The sequence below is a fragment of the Salvelinus alpinus genome, chromosome 5 (assembly GCF_045679555.1).
Source record: "Salvelinus alpinus chromosome 5, SLU_Salpinus.1, whole genome shotgun sequence".
NCBI lineage: Eukaryota > Metazoa > Chordata > Actinopteri > Salmoniformes > Salmonidae > Salvelinus > Salvelinus alpinus.
The window spans coordinates 63,604,721-63,626,942 of record NC_092090.1 but is presented as its reverse complement, the minus strand read 5'-3'; the positions used below and the strand labels follow the sequence as shown (position 1 = coordinate 63,626,942).

General features: G+C 42.7%; 1 protein-coding gene across 1 annotated transcript in view; it reads left to right on the top strand.

Annotated features, from left to right (window-relative positions):
• The window catches only part of LOC139576482 (phosphoglucomutase-like protein 5), a 37,631-nt gene extending 20,037 nt beyond the window's left edge, over nucleotides 1-17,594 (top strand). Inside the window, exons 7-11 of the mRNA XM_071402642.1 lie at nucleotides 1,623-1,738; nucleotides 8,468-8,603; nucleotides 9,334-9,517; nucleotides 12,303-12,440; nucleotides 16,853-17,594. Of these exons, the coding sequence (XP_071258743.1) occupies nucleotides 1,623-1,738; nucleotides 8,468-8,603; nucleotides 9,334-9,517; nucleotides 12,303-12,440; nucleotides 16,853-16,942 (664 nt within the window). The 3' untranslated portion in view covers nucleotides 16,943-17,594. The remainder of the gene's footprint in view (nucleotides 1-1,622; nucleotides 1,739-8,467; nucleotides 8,604-9,333; nucleotides 9,518-12,302; nucleotides 12,441-16,852) is intronic.
• The last annotated feature ends 4,628 nt before the right edge of the window (nucleotides 17,595-22,222 follow it).

The window sequence follows — 22,222 nt, the reverse complement described above, 5'->3', positions numbered from 1 at the left end:
ATGAACAGCATTCTTACATTGGCATTCCTCTTGTCCAGATGGGATAGGGCAGTGTGCAGTGCGATGGCGATTGCATCGTCTGTGGATCTATTGGGGCAGTAGGCAAATTGAAGTGAGTCTGGGCTGTCAGGTAAGGTAGAGGTGATATGATCCTTGACTAGTCTCTCAAAGCATTTCATGATGACAGAAGTGAGTGCTGCAGATGCTTTGATGTATTTACTGAGAGTTAGGTGAGGAGGTGAGGGGTCATCTTGGTTCTTTACTCGAACTTTGACTAGCTCCCTCCCAGAGAGCAGACTACAAGTTTAGTCTCTCTCCCTCATCTCCTGCTCTAACTCTCTCTGCCCCTTTATCTCTAACTCCCTCCCCTTGTCCCTTTATGTTCTCTCTTTCTCATTCCCTTTGATATCTCTATCTATTCCTCTCTCTCTAGACTTTCCTTCCATCCTGCTCTTTTCCCCCTCTCGATTTTATCTCTTTGCTTGCTTCCTCCCTCGAAACCTCTCTCTCTCTCTCTCTCTCTCTCTCTCTCTCTCTCTCTCTCTCTCTCTCTCTCTCTCTCTCTCTCTCTCTCTCTCTCTCTCTCTCTCTCTCTCTCTCTCTCTCTCTCTCTCTCTCTCTCTCTCTCTCTCTCTCTCTCTCTCTCTCTCTCTCTCTCTCTCATATATTCATATATTCATAGGGGCTTTATTGGCATGGGAAACGTGTTTACATTACCAAAGAGAGTGAGAAGACACAAAACAACATCAACATAAAACGATTAGAATTTAACGGGAAGTATTGCACTCAAAAAGGTTTAAAAAAGATAAAGACATTTCAGGTGTTATTTTAGCAATGTGCAAATAGTTGTAGTATGAATAGTAGGGAAAGATAAATAAACAGGTAAATATTGGTGGTATTTACAATGTAGTTTGTGCTCCACTGGTTGTCCTTGGCAACGAGTCACAAATCTTACTGCTGTGATCGCACACTGCGGTATTTCACCTAACAGATATGGGAGTTTATCGATGTTTGATTTGTTTTGTGGGTCTGTGTGATCTGTGGGAAATACGTACAGTATGTGTTTTTATTGCCAATTTTAACGGCACAAGCTGTTTGTGTACATTCATTTTAGAATGTCATATGTTTTCCCCCAACACCGCTTTCCATCAATTTGTATAGCAGATCCTCAAATTGAATCAAAAGCTTTTTTGACAAGACTTTGCTTTTGTTTTGTTTGTTTGTCAATAAGGGTGTATACATTGTCTGTCGTAAGGTATTTTGGTATTCTCTCTCTCTCTCTCTTGCTGTCACTTTCTCTCTCTGTGACTGTGTGATAGAGCACATGGCTCAATTAGCTGAAAGGTTAGCTAGTTTTGATGCTCTCTTTTCTCCTTATTAAGTTATTGGATAAGTAGATGGCAGATTGATTTGGCAGGCCAGCAGCCTGAAAGGTCACTTTGTAGTTTATGAGCTCTGACTCATAACTGGAGAAAGGGGCTACTCATACATTGGCTAATGTTGATTATGTTCTCCAGAGGTGTGTTGTCCAATCCAAATGATGTGTGTGCGTGTGCGTATTTATGTGTGTGTATACATACTCTAACTATCACTAACCCGTGTGTGTGTGTGTGTGTGTGTAGGGTGGCCAAGGCCTTGAAGGTGGCGCTGTATGAGACTCCTACAGGCTGGAGGTTCTTTGGGAACCTGATGGACTCCGGGAGGTGCTCGCTCTGCGGAGAGGAGAGCTTCGGGACAAGTGAGTGTTACTGACTGTTTCTCTCTACTCCTGTTTGACATTTACATTCATCTGAGCCGTACTGCAGCTTGTTAACAGCTAAGTTTGCTCAACTTTCAGTAAAAGCCAGTCTGTTCCAGCAGCATCCATATACAGTACATCACATCCTTAAATAGAGAGGCCTGGTGGGAGTCATCCCAGCATAATACATATGAGGGGCTGTGTGTGTGTGTGTGTGTAAATAATCCCCATTCTTCTGCTATAAAAGGAGAGAGGAGCTCTGTGAATCACCAGAACCCTCTGCCTCTGCTGGCAGCTGCTCAGCCCACCAGGAAAAACTCTCTTATTCTCTCTCTCCCTCTTTCTCTCTCTCTCCCTCACTCACTCACTCTCTCTCTTTCTCTCTCAATTTCAATTTAAGGGGCTTTATTGGCATGGGAAACATATGTTTACATTGCCAAAGCAAGTGAAATCTGAGGCATCTAAGATGGAGAGAGAGATAGAAAGGGAAAGAGGAGTATGGAGAGAGAAAGAGGGAAGGTGGGAGGGAACAGGAGAAAGAAGTAGAGAAAGTTGAAGTGAGCAGGAGAGAGACGAAAGGAAAGAGAGATGCAGGGGGACAGTAGATAAGGAGGTAATTAAGGGAAAAGAGAACGAGGGGGAATGGAGAGCAGGGGAAAAGTGGAAGAGACAGAGATGAATAGGACAGAGTGCTATGTGACTTTGTGCTTTGCTCGACCCATTTAAGGCTAAACGGCTAGAAGGAGCAGCAGTAAATTAGGGCTATGTTCGATCCTCTCTCTCCCTGTCAAACAGCTACAGCTGGAACTTTTATTCATAAACATTAGTCCGGTCTGTATTTTTTTGTCTTCTAATTTACATACATAGAATCAAATTTGAGCTTTGAGATCTTCTCAAAGTGCTTCATAAAACCATTACATTATTATTGCTCATTGTCTTGAAATTGGCAGAGAATCAAATTGGTGGTTTGTAGCTGAAAGATATAAAGGTCAGGAGATTATTATCATTATTATTCTCATTCTTCTTATTATTGTTATACACTACGAGGCAGATGGAAGGAAAGGACTGATCTTGTGATTTTGATCTTGTGATTTCTTTTGTTTTATTAGACAGCTTGTAAAGACATCCTGTGTGTGTGTGTGTGTGTGTGTGTGTGTGTGTGTGTGTGTGTGTGTGTGTGTGTGTGTGTGTGTGTGTGTGTGTGTGTGTGTGTGTGTGTGTGTGTGTGTGTGTGTGTGTGTGTGTGTGTGTGTGTGTGTGTGTGTGTGTGTGTGTGTGTGTGTGTGTGTGTGCCGGTGCATGTGTGCTTGCGTACGTGCGCATGTCCACAACAAAATTAACTTCAATGAAATCAGAAAGACAGAGAGGGGGTGGAGAGAGACAGCGGCGAGGCAGAGGAAATTGGCAACTGTCAATTTCCCAACAGCCGTACAGTGTTCTATTAGGGCCAGACTTACTAACCATTTACTCCACAACAAAGTATGCACCTCTTAGTTTCCACAGGAAACAAAACATAGAACATAACAAAAAATATATTTTAAAAAGAAAGGAGCAGATGTAAAAGGTACAAGTTGGAACCATAAATGGGATGGTTCTTTGAAGAACCATACAAAATCCCAAACCAGAAATGTTTTTTGGGCGTCCATGACCGGAATTGAATAGCCCTGCTTTTAAGCCTGATTTGCATATTTCCCAGGGTGACTGCGTTTGCAAGTGTCAGAGACATAGTTGTTGCATTCAATCAATCAATGTACATGCAAAAACATAGATGTTGAAACAAACAATTATAAAAATCAACCTGCAATAGAGCATGCCGGGAAATATGATAATGATGGGCATGGTTTTGGTTAAACTCTGGTTATTAACACCAACACTGGGGTTATTTTACACCACTGAATGTTATTTGAACTCTTTATAGTAATGTTTTAACTCAACACTAGAAATGTTAAACTGAAAAATTAAGTTAACACTGGTGAATTTGCTGTGTGCTATGAAAGGGACACATCTGCAGGCTTCCATACATTTTGAGAACCTTTTAGAATTTGGAAGAACTGTAGATGTCACGTCAAGAACCCCACTCTTAAGTCAAAGGTTCTTTATTGAGAAAGAATTCTCCAAGGAACCTTAAGAGCTGAGGAAGAACCATTTCATTTAAGAACCTATATTTTTTTCAGTGTACTATGGGCCGGTTCCGCCTTTCTTACGCACACCTTTCCTACGCACTTCTTAGTAGTTGGTATTCAGACTTATGAAGGTGCATAATAGGCTTTGCAGGCGTGGTTCACTTGCGCATGCTGAATAAATGTCATTCAACAGCTGAAAACCCGCCCACTTGCTGGCCAACAGATTTTCTCTTGGAGTTTTCATTCAATAGGGTTTTCAGTACATTTATCTTAAGCCATCCCTTTAAATATGGTGTACCTTTAATTATAATTTTGCCGACAGACTAGAATACATCGAGAGAATGGGTTCAGAAAATAGGGATCAATGAAAGACAGCCATCTATGCATATTCGTCTCAGTTTCAGCATCAACTGGTAGATTAAAAAATACTCTGATTTTGTAGATTATTTAGGCACATTTTAGGGTTAAGAAAAGTATGTATGAACCATAAAAGAAAACAGGTTTGGAGAGCCTTTATCCACAAAATATATCGATGAATAAAAAATACAGTGGTTTGATTCATCCTGAAAGTTGTCATATTCAAGTTCAAACCATGAAATATTGGAAGGTGGAAAGAAAAGTGTACAATAGGGGTTGAATAATAGTCCTATGAATGTACCCAAACTCTCACTAATCATGGAACTGTGATGACAACGGTCCAGTCGTCGTGAACCGTGCGCCAGGCTCCAGGTTTAACCTGCTACGTGTGGTCTGAGTTCCAGAATTATTCAAATAGGCTACATGTCCTAAATTATTGCACAGCGTTAGCCTAATATGATCCACTAATGCTAGCGACCCTCAGGAACAACTTACACGGATGTGACAGAGGAAAGAAAGGTAAATGCAGGGAATGATGCAGAATGTAATCTTCAAATTGAAGGAAACAAACATTAAAGTGACTGTTATTAATGTATGTGGGTCTTACTGATGGTGGCTCCCGATACTGGCTAATATTTAACATCAAAATCAAACGGAGAAAAGCCCAGGCATTGGCTATAATTATAACATTCTAAAGCTCATACATAAACTCTGCAGGTTTAGCCCCACAGAAGCCTGTAGCTTGGCTGTCCAAATTTCATCCACCCAAATTATGAGGGCACACAATAAAAATTCTGGGAATAACAGCACAGCTATTTACAGCCTATTTCACTGTGGCTCGTTTTACTTTTTTTCTCCAGGGATCATAAGGAAGACTAATCTAAAACAGTTGCTATGTGTATTTACAATCCCCTTCTCTAAATGGATTACTCATTTACCTAGCTCTTATCAATAGCTCTTATCAAGTTGTAAAATACAGTGCATGGAGAATCCTGTTATTTATATCGGGGAAAAAGTCCATTTTTTCCACTTGGAAACAGCAAGTTCGTTCGACCTTATTCATGTTTGCTCGCACGTAAAGGTGGTGGAATTATAAGGGAATTACATCAAGGCCAGAATACGGCTTATTTGTAGACACAGCTCTGCCACGCCTTCATTTCTCAGATCTCCACCCCGAATTAATAGGGAATAGTATGCTATTCTCATTCTTAAGTTAAAGTTTAAAAAATGGGCATAGACAGAAAAGTGCATAAAAAGGGAATAACATTCCATTACGCTCGTTTAACTCGAGTTGGAATTGAGGCCTACGTGAATAAAGATGTTTTATTCCATATACAGTGCATTCGGAAAAGTATTCAGACCTTATTCTAAAATGGATTAAATAAATAAAAATCCTGATCAATCTACACACAACATCCCATAATGACAAAGGAAAAAAAGATTTCATCCAATTTCCATTGATCATCCTTGAGATGTTTCCACCTGTGGTAAATTAAATTGATTGGACATGATTTGGAAAGGCACACACCTGTCTATATAAGGTCCCACAGTTGACAGTGCATGTCAAAGCAAAAACCAAACCTCTTGTCAAAGGAATTGTCCACAGAGCTCCGAGACAGGATTGTGTCGAGGCACAGATCAGAGGAAGGGTACCAAAAAAATGTCTGAAGCATTGAAGGTCCCCAAGAACACAGTGGCCTCCATCATTCTTAAATGGAAGAAGTTTGGAACCACCAAGACTCTTCCTAGAGCTGGCCGCCCGGTCAAACTGAGCAATCGGGGGAGAAGGGCCTTGGTCAGGAGGGTGACCAAGAACCTGATGGTCACTCTGACAGAGCTCCAGAGTTCCTCTGTGGAGATGGGAGAACCTCCCAGAAGGACAACCATCTCTGCAGCACTCCACCAATCAGGTCTTCATGGTAGAGTGGCCAGACAGAAGCCACTCCTCAGTAAAAGGCACATGCCAGCTCACTTGGAGTTTGCCAAAAGGCACCTAAAGGACTCTCAGACCATGAAAAACAAGATTCTCTGGTCTGATATAACCAAGATTGAACTCTTTAGCCTGAATGCCAAGCATCACATCTTGAGGAAACCTGCCACCATCCCTACGGTGAAGCATGGTGGAGGCAGCATCATGCTGTGGGGATGTTTTTCAGCGGCAGGGACTGTGAGACAGGTCAGGATGTAGGGGAAAGATGAACGGAGCAAAGTACAGAGAGATCATTGATGAAAACCTGCTCCAGAGTGCTCAGGACCTCAGACTGGGGTGAACGTTCACCTTCCAACAGAACAACAACCCTAAGCACACAGCCAAGACAACACAGGAGTGGCTTCGGGACAAGTCAATTCAATTCAAGGGCTTTATTGGCATGGAAAACATATGTTAACATTGCCAAAGCAAGTGAAAATGTCCTTGAGTGGCCCAGCCAGAGCCTGGACTTGAACCAGATCGAACATCTCTGGAAAGACCTGAAAATAGCTGTGCAGCGGTGCTCCCCATCCAACCTGACGGAGCTTGAGAGGATCTGCAGAGAAGAATGGGAGAAACTCCCCAAATACAAGCTTGGAAAGCTTGTAGCGTCATACCCAAGAAGACTTGATCGTTACCAAAGGTCCTTCAAGAAAGTACAGAGTAAAAGGTCTGAATACTTATGTAAATTAGATATTTCGGGAGGGGGGTTTTCCTCAAAATTGCAAACATATCTAAAAACCTGTTTTTGCTTTGTCATTATGTGGTATTGTGTTTAGATTGATGAGAAACTATTCAATCCATCTTAGAATAAGGCTTTAACGTAACAAAATGTGGAAAAAGTCAAGGGGTCTGAATACTTTCCGAATGCACATAACTTTATTGTTTGCGTCTTTTATTCCCATCTAAAACTAACAGGTGTGAAATTTGCACTGCAACTCACACTTAGATCTGGTCCTTAGTGTAGAATAGGCCACCTCAGTTTGTCACGCCCTGACCTTAGTTATCTATGTTTTCTTTATTATTTTGGTTAGGTCAGGGTGTGACGAGGGTGGGTATGCTTGTTTTGTATTGTCTAGGGGTTTTTGTATGTCTAGGGGTGTTGGTAAGTCTAGGCATATGTATGTCTGTGGTGGCCTGAATTGGTTCCCAATCAGAGGCAGCTGTTTATCGTTGTCTCTGATTGGGGATCATATTTAGGTTGCCATTTTCCCTTTCGGTTTTGTGGGTTCTTGTTCTATGTTTAGTTGCCTGTCTGCACTATCCATATTAGCTTCACGTATCGTTTTGTTAGTTTGTTCAGTGTTTCGTTCTTTTTAAAGAAGAATGTACGAATATCACGCTGCGCCTTGGTCTCCTCCTTACAACGGCTGTGACACAGTTAGAGATCACTGGCAGTGTGAACAGACTGATCTCTCCACAGAGAGACTAGCTGCACTTAGAGATACCAGTCTGTCTGTGTTAGTATACTCCTCTCTCCCCAGCCGACTTTGTTTTTATTTTTACCTTTATTCAACTAGGCAAGTCAGTTAAGAACAAATTCTTATTTACAATGACGGCCTAGGAACAGTGGGTTAACTGCCTTGTTTGGGGGCAGAACGACAGATTTTTACCTTGTCAGCTCGGGGATTCGTCATAGCAACCTTTCAGTTATTGGCCCAATGCTCTAACCACTAGGCTACCTAAATACTTTACAGTTAACCATACTGTAAGTCACTCTATATAAGAGTGTCTTCTAAATAACTAAATAACAACAACTTTTACTCATACGTTCAGCATATGTGGCTATGCGGGAAATCAAACCCACAACCCTGGTTCTACAAGCACCATTTTCCAACCCAACTGAGCCACATCAATATCAGCAATATGAATAGTACTACCAACAGAATGTGTTGTGAGAGAGCTGGCTTCCTGTTCTGTAGAAAGCCATCAGACTCCCAGAGAGACTCAGGAGAGGCATGTTTGTGTGTTTGTGTGAGAGCCAGAGAAACAAACTAGTGGCTGTTAAAGTCTATGGCTCAGAGTTGAACTGAAGAAAGGGTTCTTGTCAGAATGCCTGTTAGAATGTCTGTTAAAATGCCTATGAAATAAACCTTGTTTTAATCAGTTTTAGCCAAGGAATTCTCCAGGGTAACATCCTTTAACAAATATCCCATGTTGGTCTAACATCCCACTCTGCCCCATATGTTTGTAACAGGTAATAACAGGGTTATGAAGGTTTAAAACAGGGTTATGAAGGTTCATGTTCTCCTGGGCTACCTTTTCTCCACCCGTGTACAGGTTCAGACCACATCCGTGAGAAGGACGGTCTGTGGTCAGTGCTGGTGTGGCTGTCCATGATGGCTGCCAGGAAACAGGGCGTGGATGAGATCGTCAAGGACCACTGGGCCAAGCTCGGACGCAACTACTTCTGCAGGTCACTACAGTCGATACTCTGCTATGCAATCAATCAATCAATCAATCAATGGAGCCCCCCCCCATTAAAACCATATTGATGCCTTGGTGTTGCATAAGGTGTCCCCTTCTCCTGCCCCGGATGACTCCGTTATGCACCCCCCATTAGTCTCTTTATCTCAGTCAGTCCCCCCTGTACCCACCCCCCTTCTAGCTCTTATTTTAGCTGCTCCCCCAGGAGAGACAGAGAGACTAGTACTGCCAGTGTTCCCCATTGTCCAAATACATAATGCTCAATATTCCCACGTAAATGTTCCTAAACCTGAGGGAGATGGAGGGGAAATAACCACCTCAGTCTCAACACAGACCCAACTGTTGGGACTTTGTTTGGGCTTTACTGTGAAGACAGAACATGAATGGAGATTTATATCAGGAATTGTTCAGTGTCTGTAAATGTCAAGGCTCTAACGTTGTTTAAAGAAGCTCTACAGTTAATTAAGTGTCTTAACATGTGTTTGTTTCTGTGCTTATGGTTTCAAGGAGTGTTTGTGTGTCTTTATGCTGCATTTGTGTATGTGTATGTGGTTGGAATCCCCGAGCCGACTAGGTGAAAAATCTGTTGATGTGCCCTTGAGCAAGTTACTTTTGCGCCTGTAAGTCGCTCTGGATAAGAGCGTCCGCCAAATGACTAAAACGTTCATGTAATCTGTGCGCGCGCACCTGTGTTCACACCTGTGTATGTGTGTCCCCAGGTTTGACTATGAGGGGGTGGACCCCAGAGCAGCCTTCTATCTGATGAGGGACTTGGAGGGGGTGATCACAGACAAAGCCTTCCCAAGCCAGAAGTTTGCTGTGGGGAATGCCGTCTACAGCGTGGAGCGGGCTGATAACTTTGAGTACGTGGACCCTGTGGACGGAACCGTGGTCCGCAACCAGGTCAGTCTACCTGCCCCATGGCTCTGAGAGGAGGGAAGGGGAGGAGGGGAAGAGGGGGGAGAAGAGGAGGGGAGGAGGGGAGAAGGAAAGGAGGTTTGGTTGTCTATGAGGTCTATATAATTGTTCACTTTATTAGTCAAAAAGTCGGCATATATTCCTCTTCCCTCTATCTTTCTATCCTCCTACTCCTCTCTGCTCCACACCACCCAGAGTGCATGTACCCAGAGTGGGGTTCCATGTTTGGGCATGGCTGTCTCTATCCCTCCTCCTCAGCCAGTAAACACACACACACACACACACAGTAGAGCACTGCTTTGCACCAGCACTGAGAGACAGAAACAGGGCAGCTAGACAGGCAGAGATACAGTAGTGGTGTGATATACAACCTCTGGTTAGGAACAGTTGGCCTACTGTTGATGTTGAACATACTTTTGAGTGGTAAACACTTCTCTCCGGCTCTTACTTCACTGGTTCCCAAATGGTGTGAAGGCCCCGCTGGTCACAGTCGAGTCCTGCGTGTTTTTCAGAAGTAAAGCTATTCAGCACATTAGACCATATGTCTATGGCGTTGGTTCTGGTGACATGTTGAGTCATGAGAAGACTCCCAAAATTGTAGGTGGGTCACAGGGCTAAACGGTTTGGGAACAAGTGATGTGCATAAGGCAGTGATGTCACAGTGGCTGATGTTTTGGCTTGGCCTTTATTCTGATTGGTTGACCTGGTTTAGTCTGGGGTTTGCAATGTCATTGGTGGAGGCAGATATGTCTCGGCTGGGGCCTGTATTGTGATTGGTGGAAAGACTGATGAATCGGAGTCTGTGTCAGCCGTCCACACACATCTCAGTAAAGATGATGAGTGTTATAGACAGTCTACTGTTGGTGAATGTAAACACAGACACACACACCACTGCCCCCCCCCCCCGCCTCCATCATATCCTTGTCTGTGAAGTTTACCCTGCGGACTACCTCGTTCTGTCCTGGAATGTGTGGAAACTAGCCTGGCATCGACATTTCTCAGCCTCCAGCCCCAGCTCATATGACACACACAGACAAAATAATGACTCGTAAATCCTGATGGCCACCCATTGGTGTCAGGAGTCTTGGTCTGGGATGTATGATGGCATAAGAGATGGAAGCGTGTGTGTCTGCGTGTGTGTGTGTGTTTAGCTGTACGTTTGTGTATGTGTGTGTGTGTGTGTTTTCAGTCAGCCACAGTCCCAATCGGGCCTGTGACAGTAGCAGGATCAAACCTGGGCCATCCTTCACTGTCACCGTGAGCTCACAGTGTTCCACAGAGGCACAGCAATTACAGCGAGTAAGTCAGTCAATCAAAAGTGTGACATTCCCCTCCCCCAGTAAACCCTGCTCCCCCATGTCCATATTATTACATGAGACATTCCACATAGACACAGGGTTGTGTCAGCTGTTGTCTCTCCCCTCTGCCTGTCTGCCTGTGAGAGGGAGGGCGGTGTCAGCTGTCCCGCACATACGTGTACACACACATAAGCATATTTACACACACACGCCGGAGTATACATATATTCTTAAAACGGAGACACAAGCTCACAAATGTTCACACATACAGAGATACTGTACACATGCTGTGCACATACAAACAAACACACATGCAGACTGGCTGTGATGACATGTCGAGGGAAGAGGGGCTTTACAGAGCTATGAGTGGGTTGCCTCTGTAGCCTGCTACTGAATTCTTACCACATAGACAGATTACACACATACTATTGTACATTGACCCTCTCTCTCCTGACACAAACGAACAACTACATGTACACAAACACAGATAGGGTTGCACTGTAGGTAAGCACACACACACACACATACACACAGCAGGGTCAATTCTTACCTTTACTCATATGACTACAGCGGCATCTAGTGGATGTCATTTGATACTGCATTAAACAACCCTGACTCTCCTCTGTCTCACTGCCTCTGGACTGTCTGTCTACCGGTCTCAAATCAAACGTTATTTGTCACATGTGCCGAATACAACAAGTGTAGACTTTACCGTGAAATGCTTACTTACAAACCCTTAACCAACAGTGCAGTTGCCTCTGATCGGTCTGTCTTCCTGTCTCACTGCCGCTGGTCTGTCTGTCTACCTTTCTCAATGCCTCTGGTCGGTCTGTCTACCTGTCTCACTGCCTCTGATCTGTCTGTCTACCTGTCTCAATGCCTCTGGTCTGTCTGTCTCTGTCTCACTGCCGCTGGACTGTCTGTCTACCGGTCTCACTGCCTCTGATCTGTCTGTCTCTGTCTCACTGCCGCTGGTCTGTCTGTCTATCTGTCTCAATGCCTCTGGTCTGTCTGTCTCTCTTTCTCACTGCCACTGGTCTGTCTTCCTGTCTCACTGTCTCTGGTCTGTCTGTCTACCTGTTTCACTGCCTCTGGTCTGTCTACCTGTCTCAATGCCTCTGGTCTGTCTATCTGTCTCACTGCTTCTGATCGGTCTGTCTACCTGTCTCAATGCCTCTGGTCTGTCTGTCTCTCTGTTTCACAGCCACTGGTCTGTCTGTCTTTCTGTCTCACTGCCTCTGGTCTGTCTGTCTCTCTCTCACAGCCACTGGTCTGTCTGTCTTCCTGTCTCAATGCCACTGGTCTGTCTGTTTATCTGTCTCACTGCTTCTGATCGGTCTGTCTACCTGTCTCACTGTCTCTGGTCTGTCTGTCTCACTGTCTCACTGCCTCTGGTCTGTCTGTCTACCTGTCTCACTGCCTCTGGTCTGTCTGTCTCTCTGTCTCACTGCCTCTGGTCTGTCTATTTACAGGGTCTGCGGATCGTCTTCACTGATGCATCCCGTCTGGTCTTCCGTCTGAGTGGGAGTGGGGGAGGGGCCGGGGCCACGGTCCGGATCTATGCAGAGAGCTTAGAGAGAGACCCCGAGAGACAAAACAGAGAAACTCAGGTAGGGAGTTTACACTGGAATCCATTATGATAGGTACTATAACATTACAGTGTGTGTGTGTGTGTGTGTGCGCGCTTAATCTTTGAAGGGTTGATCCTAGAACCATTTATTAACGGTTCCACCAGCCTTATTAGCCTTTAAAATTAAACTCTTTATGACAATACATTACATACTGTATATCATAAGGCCTTTCTTCGAGGGCCTAGTTATACCATAACACAGTAACTCAGTCCAGCTTTCAACTTTAGTCTTGAAAGTTGTAATAGTAGAATACACAAGGTGCAATTTGAAATTGGGTGGTGCATCATCAGTTCCTCTTGTCATGTCAGTCATTACATACCTTAGAGAACTATTTATAACTTGTCAGAAATGTCCAGATTAACTAGCCCAATGTTTTTTAGCAAGGTTTTTTAGCCAATAGATTTAGTTGTAATGTTTGAGTCACTCAAATATCACACGAATACACATTAGACATGGCAAAATGTATAGAATTGCAAGACAATTTGCTGTAAAACTGCAACATTGCCTCTGCACCCCATGACACAATGTGTCAAATTGCAGGAAATAAGCTTTAAGCCTGCTCAATGTTTTTTCCACCAACAAGAGGGGTGTGAACAGTCTGTCTCATGTACAGTGCTTGTGCCCATAGAAATAGACGTTGCGCGCGCACTCCGGAATATTCCATAATGCTGGAAGTGGGACCTAAATGAAAAAGTTTGGGAACCCCTGCCCTAACATTGTGCTGTTAGGAAACTCCTGGTTTACAGGCCACATCAGGGGCCTCATTTAAAAAATAAATATTAGATTTATACTTGAACTTAGTCTTAAGATCATTTCCGACGGTGTGCTTATGTTCGATTCATTAAAGATACTGAGCATAAAAAAACCTTGCTTGCGCAGGTTCTAAGAAGCCCATTTGTAACTTACGCACCTGTGATCTATAAATCTCAAATTAACTTAAAATTGACAGCACCTGAATGTGCCTTACAATCAGCGATTTCCCCTTATAGAATGCTAGCACAAATGAGGGTTTAGTCAGGAATAGCCATGGACCAAAAGAGAAAAGCAAACTTTTTGGAAGACGAGATCACGGTGATGGTAGAGGAGATTGAAGACAGGCAAAACATATTATTCGGTGGACTAAATAGTGGGTTAACAAACAAAGTCAAACAGGTAGCTTGGGAGCGTGTCGCCTCTGCAGTGAACGAGGTAGGGCAGCATGACAGAACTGTGACTGATGTGAAAAAGAAATGGTCTGACCTTAAACTGCAAGGGATAAAAAGAATAGCCGTACATAACCAGCAGGAAAATCCCTTACGTCAAGTCTAGACTTTGCGTAGAGATGAGATAATTTCCACGTCAAAGTAAGGTTTTATATATAACTACTTAAACGTGGTTTTCTGCGTAAGTTCTACTTAAGATCAAAATTGATCGTAAGTCCGTTTTATAAATGAGGCCCCTGGCCTGCAAGTCACGTAATGATGGCGGCAAAGTGATGTGTAATTCCTATTGGAATCCAGCCAGAGCGAGGATATCCAACAATTTTAACTTTTAATCACCTGCAATCTGCATTCAGAATTTTGATTAATGTGACTACCTAAATCATCTAAACTGGAACAACCATCTCAGTAACGGGTGCAATAAGTCCAACTACTAACAGATTGGATTCATTTAGAAAAATGTATGTTATTTATCTTTGTGTAGAATAGGTTTAAAAACCTCTACCGACCCACCCTCCCAGATCCGGGATCCTCCTCATCAGAAACGCTGACTAGCATAGCCTAGCATAGCGCCACAAGTAAATAATAGCATATAAATATCATGAAATCACAAGTCCAATACAGCAAATGAAAGATAAACATCTTGTGAATCCAGCCAACAAGTCCGATTTTTTTAAATGTTTTACAGCGAAAACACAACATATATTTATGTTAGCTCACCACAATAGCCCAAAACACAACGCCATTTTTTCACCGCAAAGATAGCCTTAACAAAACCCACAAATAGAGATAAAAATAATCACTAACCTTTGAACAACTTCATCAGATGACAGTCTTATAACATCATGTTATACAATACATTTATGTTTTGTTCGAAAATGTGCATATTTATAGCTACAAATCCTGGTTTTACATTTGCGCCATGATCATAAATGGCTCCAAAACAGCCGGAATAATTACAGAGAGCAACGTGAAATACAGAAATACTCATCATAAAACATTTATGAAAAATACATGTTGTACACATAATTAAAGATAAACATCTTGTGAATCCAGCCAACATGTCCGATTTTTTAAATGTTTTACAGCGAAAACACAACATATATTTATGTTAGCTCACCACAATAGCCCAAAACACAACGCCATTTTTTCACCGCAAAGATAGCTTTCACAAAACCCACAAATAGAGATAAAATGTATCACTAACCTTTGAACAACTTCATCAGATGACAGTCTTATAACATCATGTTATACAATACATTTATGTTTTGTTCGAAAATTTGCATATTTATAGCTACAAATCCTGGTTTTACATTGTGAACATGTCGCCAAAATGCTCCAAATTGTCCGGAGAAATTTTAGAGAGTCACGTAATCTAACAGAAAAACTCATCATAAACTTTGCTGAAAAATACATGTTGGACATATAATTAAAGATACACTGGTTCTTAATGCAACCGCTGTGTTAGATTTAAAAAAATAACTTTAGTAAAAAGCACAGCATACAATAATCTGAGACAGCGCTCAGCCATTCTCCGCCATGTTGGAGTCAACATATTCAACAAAAATACGAAATAACATCATAAATATTCTCTTACCTTTGATGAACTTTCATCAGAATGCAGTGCCAGGAATCCTTGTTCCACAATAAATCGTTGTTTTGTTTTAGAATGTCCATTTCTTCTGTCGAATTAGCAACTTTGGCTAGCATGTGTAGCTCACGTGTCCATGAAAGTTTGACGCATGGAACGAAAAATTCAAAAAGTGATAATAAAAGTCAAATAAACTGGTCAAACTCAGTTGAGAATCCATCTTTAGGATGTTTTTCTCGTATGTATCCAATAACGTCCCAGACGGAGCATTTCTTCGTGTCTACCTAAGGCATTGCAGACAACGATATGGTGCACCCAGGTGCGCAGCAAAATACTGCCAATATGGCTGACCTGTCACTCCAAAAGCTCTCATTCGGTCCCACATCAGGCTAAACACCTCATTCAACGTTCTACTGCCTGTTGACATCTAGTGGAAGGCGTATGAAGTGCATACATATCCATAAATACAAGGCAATTGAATAGGCGAAGCCTTTCACAGAGACCCATTTCAGAATTTTCACTTCCTGTTTGGAAGTTTGCCTGCCAAATGAGTTCTGTTTTACTCACAGATATAATTCAAACAGTTTTAGAAACTTCAGAGTGTTTTCTATCCAATAGTAATAATAATATGCATATCATATGATCTAGAACAGAGTACGAGGCCGTTTAATTTGGGCACTATTTTTTCCCAAAGTGAAAATGGCGCCCCCTATTAAACCAATCAACATACATGCAAAAACACATATATGTTGATTGGTTTGGGGGAAAAAACGATGTATTCCAGTTTTAAAATGAATTTTAAGGCAGAAAATGTGACGACTGTGAAAGGGGTCTGTAGACTTTCACTAGTGACTGGAGGTGAGTCCTCCCTTACTAAACAAACCCAATGAAATGATAACAGCTGTTAAATACTTAACCTATAAAGAATTGCCATACTGTATCTTCAGTGTGTATAGAGTTGATGTTTATGGTGTCTGGTTGGACAGTTATCTGTAAGACTGGAGGGCTTTTGCTTTTATGTTCAGGCTGTTGTCATTTGTTTTGGTGGAGTACAGTATACACCTGATTTCTGAAGCTGGTTTTAGATACTTGATTAAGTTTGTACAGTACAGCTATATGTAGTTCACTACTCCCCAACACTGGATTCTTAGTAGGAACCAATGTGGGTAGTGTAGAAGGCTCTGGGGTTAGGGCTGTCTAGTTAAGGAGAATGCCAATGCATTCAGGCTTATAATCTACCACTACTACTGATTACCTTCAATGCCTTTTACACAGGGACGTAAGGGATTAACATATTCTCAGTCACTGTCCCTTGGCCGTCCTGCATTTTGAGTATGCTGTAACTATGTTGCTAGTATACCAATACCACACGTACATTGTACACTTATTGGAACATGAGCAGTGGTAGTGCATCCTTTCAAGGTCTCTATGGGCATTCGCCATTAGAAAAGAAAGCCTGAAGTAGTGGCAGTAATGTGTGAAGTGTGTATGAAGCAGTGTGTGCTGTCTGTATACCAGGCGGTGCTTGGTCCCCCCCCATTGCCAGTATTAGTGCTTTGTGTAAAGTGCGTATAAAGCTGTGTGTGTGTTCTGTGTCCCAGGCGGTGCTGGGTCCCCTCATTGCCATCGCCCTGAAGATCTCTGACATCCATGAGAGGACAGGACGCCGCAGCCCCACCGTCATCACCTGAGCTCTGCTCCACCGCACACACACACACACACACACACCTGAGTGCTCCCCCCCCACAAAACACACACATCTCTGAGGCCACCATGTCCTGCTTGTTGCCACACCTGGGGCCAATAGCAAGCAAGCGCTATTCACTCTCTATTTATCTCAACATTTTAAATATTATTTGGTCTGCAAAGAAAAGAAGCAAGCTGTGTATTTCAGCAGTTGATAAGACACCAATTGTTAATATCATGCCTCTGTTTTGAAAGTTTTATGTTCTGGATGTGTGAAATTACAGCCACAAAGCCTGTGTCTTTATCTATGTGTGTGTGTGTGTGTATTTGTTTGCCTTATCATTCATTATAAAGGCGACTGACAGAATTAAAGTCCAGTTGTTTATACAACATGTTTTCTTACGATATATTTTTTAACATAGTATAATTTTAAGCAGCGTTTCACCTTTCAGAAAGTTTATGCCACATGCGCGCACGCACGCACGCACACACGCACACACACACACACGCATTCTTCCAAGTACTCTTCCAGGAGTAAATCGCACATACAGAAAAATGATATATTGGAATATATTTCAATAAAATATAAATATATTTAAATATATGTGGGAAATGTATTTATCAAATATATAAATAAATAAAATATCCAGAAAATCACATTGTATGATTTTTATAAGTAATTAATTTGCATTTTATTGGACACACCTACTCATTCATCCTTTGCCTTGATGACAGCTTTGCACACTCTAAGCATTCGCTCAATCAGCTTCATCTGTTTTGATTTATGTCTAATACCTTTTTAAGAATTTATCTGATCGCTTTTCCATCTGTCTAACCAGAAATCAAAGCCTTTGCTTATTCCTTATTTTTGGGATGGAAAATGGTTGAAAAATATACAGTACCAGTCAAAAGTTTGGACACAAATGTATTTGTATTTGTCACCAGTAAAGCACCCCAACACCATCACACCTCCTCCATGCTTCACAGTTGGAACCACACATGCGAAGATCATCCATCCACCTACTCTACGTCTCACAAAGACACGGAGGTTGGAACCAAAAATCTCAAATTTGGACTCATCAGACAAAAGGACAGATTTCCGCCGGTCTAATGTCCTTTGCTTGTGTTTCTTGGCCCAAGAAAGTCTCTTATTTTTTGTGTGTCCTTTAGTAGTGGTTTCTTTGCAGCAATTTGACCATGAAGGCCTGATTCACGCAGTCTCCTCTGAACAGTTAATGTTGAGATGTGTCTGCTACTTGAACTCTGAAGCATTTATTTGGGCTGCAATCTGAGGTACGGTTAATTGCTGATTTCTGAGGCTGGTAACTCTAATGAACGTATCCTCTGCAGCAGAGGTAACTCTGGGTCTTCCTTTCCTGTGGTGGGCCTCATGAGAGCCAGTTTTATCATAGTGCTAGATGGTTTTTGAAGAAACTTTCAAAGTTCTTGAAATGTTCCGGATTGACTGACCTTCATGTCTTAAAGTAATGATGGACTGTTGTTTCTCTTTGGTGATTTGAGCTGTTCTTGCCATAATATGGTCTTTTACCAAATAGGGCTATCTTCTGAATACCACACAACTGATTGGCTCAAATGCATTAAGAAGGAAAGAAATTCCACAAATTAACTTTTAACAGGGCACACCTGTTAATTGAAATGCATTCCAGGTGACTACCTCATGAAGCTGGTTGAGAGAATGCCAAGAGTGTGCAAAGCTGTCATCAAGGCAAAGGGTGGCTACTTTGAAGAGTCTCAAATATAAAACATATTTTGATTTGTTTAACACTTTTTTGGTTACTACATGATTCCATATGTGTTCAAATGTATTAATTTTGTAAGTATAATAATGTCAACATAATGCATTTTGATTATGAAGGGCTTCATCACAAACTCAAAGACGTGGTGTCTTGCATTACATCAGTGTTTCTTAATCCTGGTCCTGAGGACCAAAAGGCATACACACACCTGATTACACTAATCAAAGGTTTGATTAGTTTATTATTGGAATCAGGTGTGTAGTGCTAGGGACAAAAACACAAATGTGCACCCCTTGGATCCCCAGGACCAGGAATAAGAAACACTGCATTATATTAATGCATTAATAGATGTTTACACAGACTGTAAAGCAGTCATGAGCTCTTGTGAATACTTATAAAACATCAATGTGCATTTCAGCATATTGCATGCATGAGTAGTCGCTAGGTTTTCCTGTGCCTCTCATTTTACCCTGAAGCGCTAACGAGCCCCAGTCCATCCTGCTCTAACCCCCTAGTCTTTTACTGTTTGTGAATCAACACATGCAGGTTAAAGATCATGAATGGCTGCTTTCCTGCCCTCCTGAACACACTGATGAAAAGGCCCTTTTATCAGTGGTTGTAGTGACGCTCAGGTAGAGATACAGGCTTTTGTAGTACCTGCTCTCATCAGTGAGACGTTTATCTTCTACATGGCCTTACCTTGCTGAGCTCATGCTGGGGGTGAGTGGAGCTAACCAATGCTAACGTATCGCAGAATACCTCTCCATCCTCTATGGCGATATTAACTCAATGTATATTTCCAATGCATCAATACTGTATCCCCAAGGTTTTACTCAACCCTGATTGGTTCAGTTTAGTTTACACAAGCAGTTGTGAATAATAACCAAACCACTTCAATCATGTGACTTGTGTCCCATGTGATGAAGTAATACAGTGCATTCAGAAAGTATTCAGACTCATTTACCTTTTCCACATTTTCTTATGTAACAGCCTTATTCTACACATAATGTCCAAGATGGCGTAGCAGTCAGACGTCTTCGACGTCTTTGTCCCGTGTATATATCTTTTTATATCTTTTTTCTTCGCTTATTTTATTTTATATTTTTCTTAACCTCAACTACAACATACTCACCTGCAATCTGCCTCACCCAATGTGGTATGGATCGGCTATTTTCTTTACTTTAGAACCGGAACCCCGAACAGAAGCTAGCCAGCTAACTAGCTACTAGTCAGTTAGCCACTGCTAGTGGTCATCAGCTAACCTTTAGCCCGGACAACTCTTGCCAGTCTGCACAGCGCGATTCAAACGAGAGCAAATCGGACTTATTTTTCTCCATATCTCCGGATTCCTACCGCAAGCTCTGAACCCTTTCACCTGGATCATCGCAGCTAGCTAGCTGCTATCCGAGTGGCCACTCCTGGCTAACGTTTCTGTCCCGAAGCAAGAACCAATTTGCCTGGAGCTAGCCTTTGCTAGGCCCATCTCCCGTCTAGCCGAAGAGGTCCATCAGCCACTCCTTGGGCTACAATACCTATTTTGCCAATTGGCCTGGACCCCTTTTACTGCCGACACGGAGCCCCGCCGATCCATCCCGACTGGACTACTGACGTAATCTGCCCTACGTTTTTTTTCAACTGGCTCCTCCGTTGCGACGTCCCCTGAATGCCCATCTGCTAGCCTGCTAGCCGCAGCCCGCTAGCTGTCTAGAGTATATCGGACTGTTAGCTGAAGAGGCCCATCAGACAAATTCTTTGGACACTATACCTATTTTGCCAATTGGCCTGGACCCTTGCACCACACGGAGCCCTGCTGATCCATCACGGCTGGTCCGCCAACATAACAGCACAAGGGGGCTACAATAGACTTCTTCCGTCGCGATGTCCCTCTAAGGCCCTTCTGCTAGCTTGCTTTCCCCGGCCCGCTAGCTGTCTGAATCGCTGTGACCTCACCTGGTTTAAAGGATGTTTCTAGAGACAATAGCTCTCTCATCGTCACTCAATGCATAGGTTTACCTCCATTGTATTCACATCCTACCCTACCTTTGTCTGTACATTATGCCTTGAATCTATTCTACTGTGCTCCCTTTACTCTCTGTTCCAAACGTACTAGACGACCAGTTCTTATAGCCTTTTGCAGTACCCTTATCCTACTCCTCCATTGTTCATCTGCTGATGTAGAGGTTAATCCAGGCCCTGCAGTGCCTAGGTCCACTCCCATTCCCCAGGTGCTCTCATTTGTTGATTTCTGTAACCGTAAAAGCTTTGGTTTCATGCATGTTAACATTAGAAACCTTTTCCCTAAGTTTGTTTTATTCACTGCTTTAGCACACTCTGCCAACCCGGATGTCTTAGCCGTGTCTGAACCCTGGTATAGTTAGGGATGGAAAACCCTGAAATTTCCATCCCTAACTATACCATTTTCCGACCAGATAGAATTGCCAAAGGGGGCAGAGTTGCAATCTACTACTATCCAGGTCTGTGCCCAAACAATTTGAGCTTCTAATTTTAAAAATCCATCTTTCCAGAAACAAGTCTCTCACCGTTGCCGCTTGCTATAGACCACCTTCTGCCCCCAGCTGTGCCCTGGACACCATATGTGAATTGATTGCCCCCCATCTATCTTCAGAGCTCGTGCTGTTAGGTGACCTAAACTGGGACATGCTTAACACCCCGACCATCCTACAATCTAAGCTTGATGCCCTCAATCTCACACAAATTATCAATGAACCTACCACAAATCCGTAAACACGGGCACCCTCATAGATATCATCCTAACCAACCTGCCCTCCAAATACACCTCTGCTGTCTTCAATCAAGATCTCAGCGATCACTGCCTCATTGCCTGTATCCGCCACGGGTCTGCGGTCAAACGACCACCCCTCATCACTGTCAAACGCTCCCTAAAACACTTCTGCAAGCAGGCCTTTCTAATCGACCTGGCCCGGGTACCCTGGAAGGATATTGACCTCATTCCGTCAGTAGAGGATGCCTGGTTATTCTTTAAAAGTGCTTTCCTCGCCATCTTAAATAAGCATGCCCCATTCATTTTTTTTTTAAACCAGGAACAGATATAGCCCATTGTTCACTCCAGACCTGACTGCCCTTGACCAGCACAAAACCATCCTGTGGCGTACTGCATGAGCATCGAAATGCCCCTGCGATATGCAACTTTTCAGGGAAGTTAGTAACCAATATACACAGGCAGTTAGGAATGCAAAGGCTAGCTGTCACGATCGTCATAAGGAGTGGACCAAAATGCAGCGTGGTATGTTTCCATCATTTTTATTAGGAAGAGAAAACTCAAATAACAAAAACAATAAAGCAAACAAATGAAACGTAAAGCTCAGAGTAGTGCTCACAGGCAACTATACCTAGACAAGATCCCACAAAGGGGAAATGGCTGCCTAAATATGATCCCCAATCAGAGACAACGATAAACAGCTGCCTCTGATTGGGAATCATACCAGGCCAACATAGATATATAATTACCTAGATGACACACCCTAGTCACACCCCGACCTAACCAAC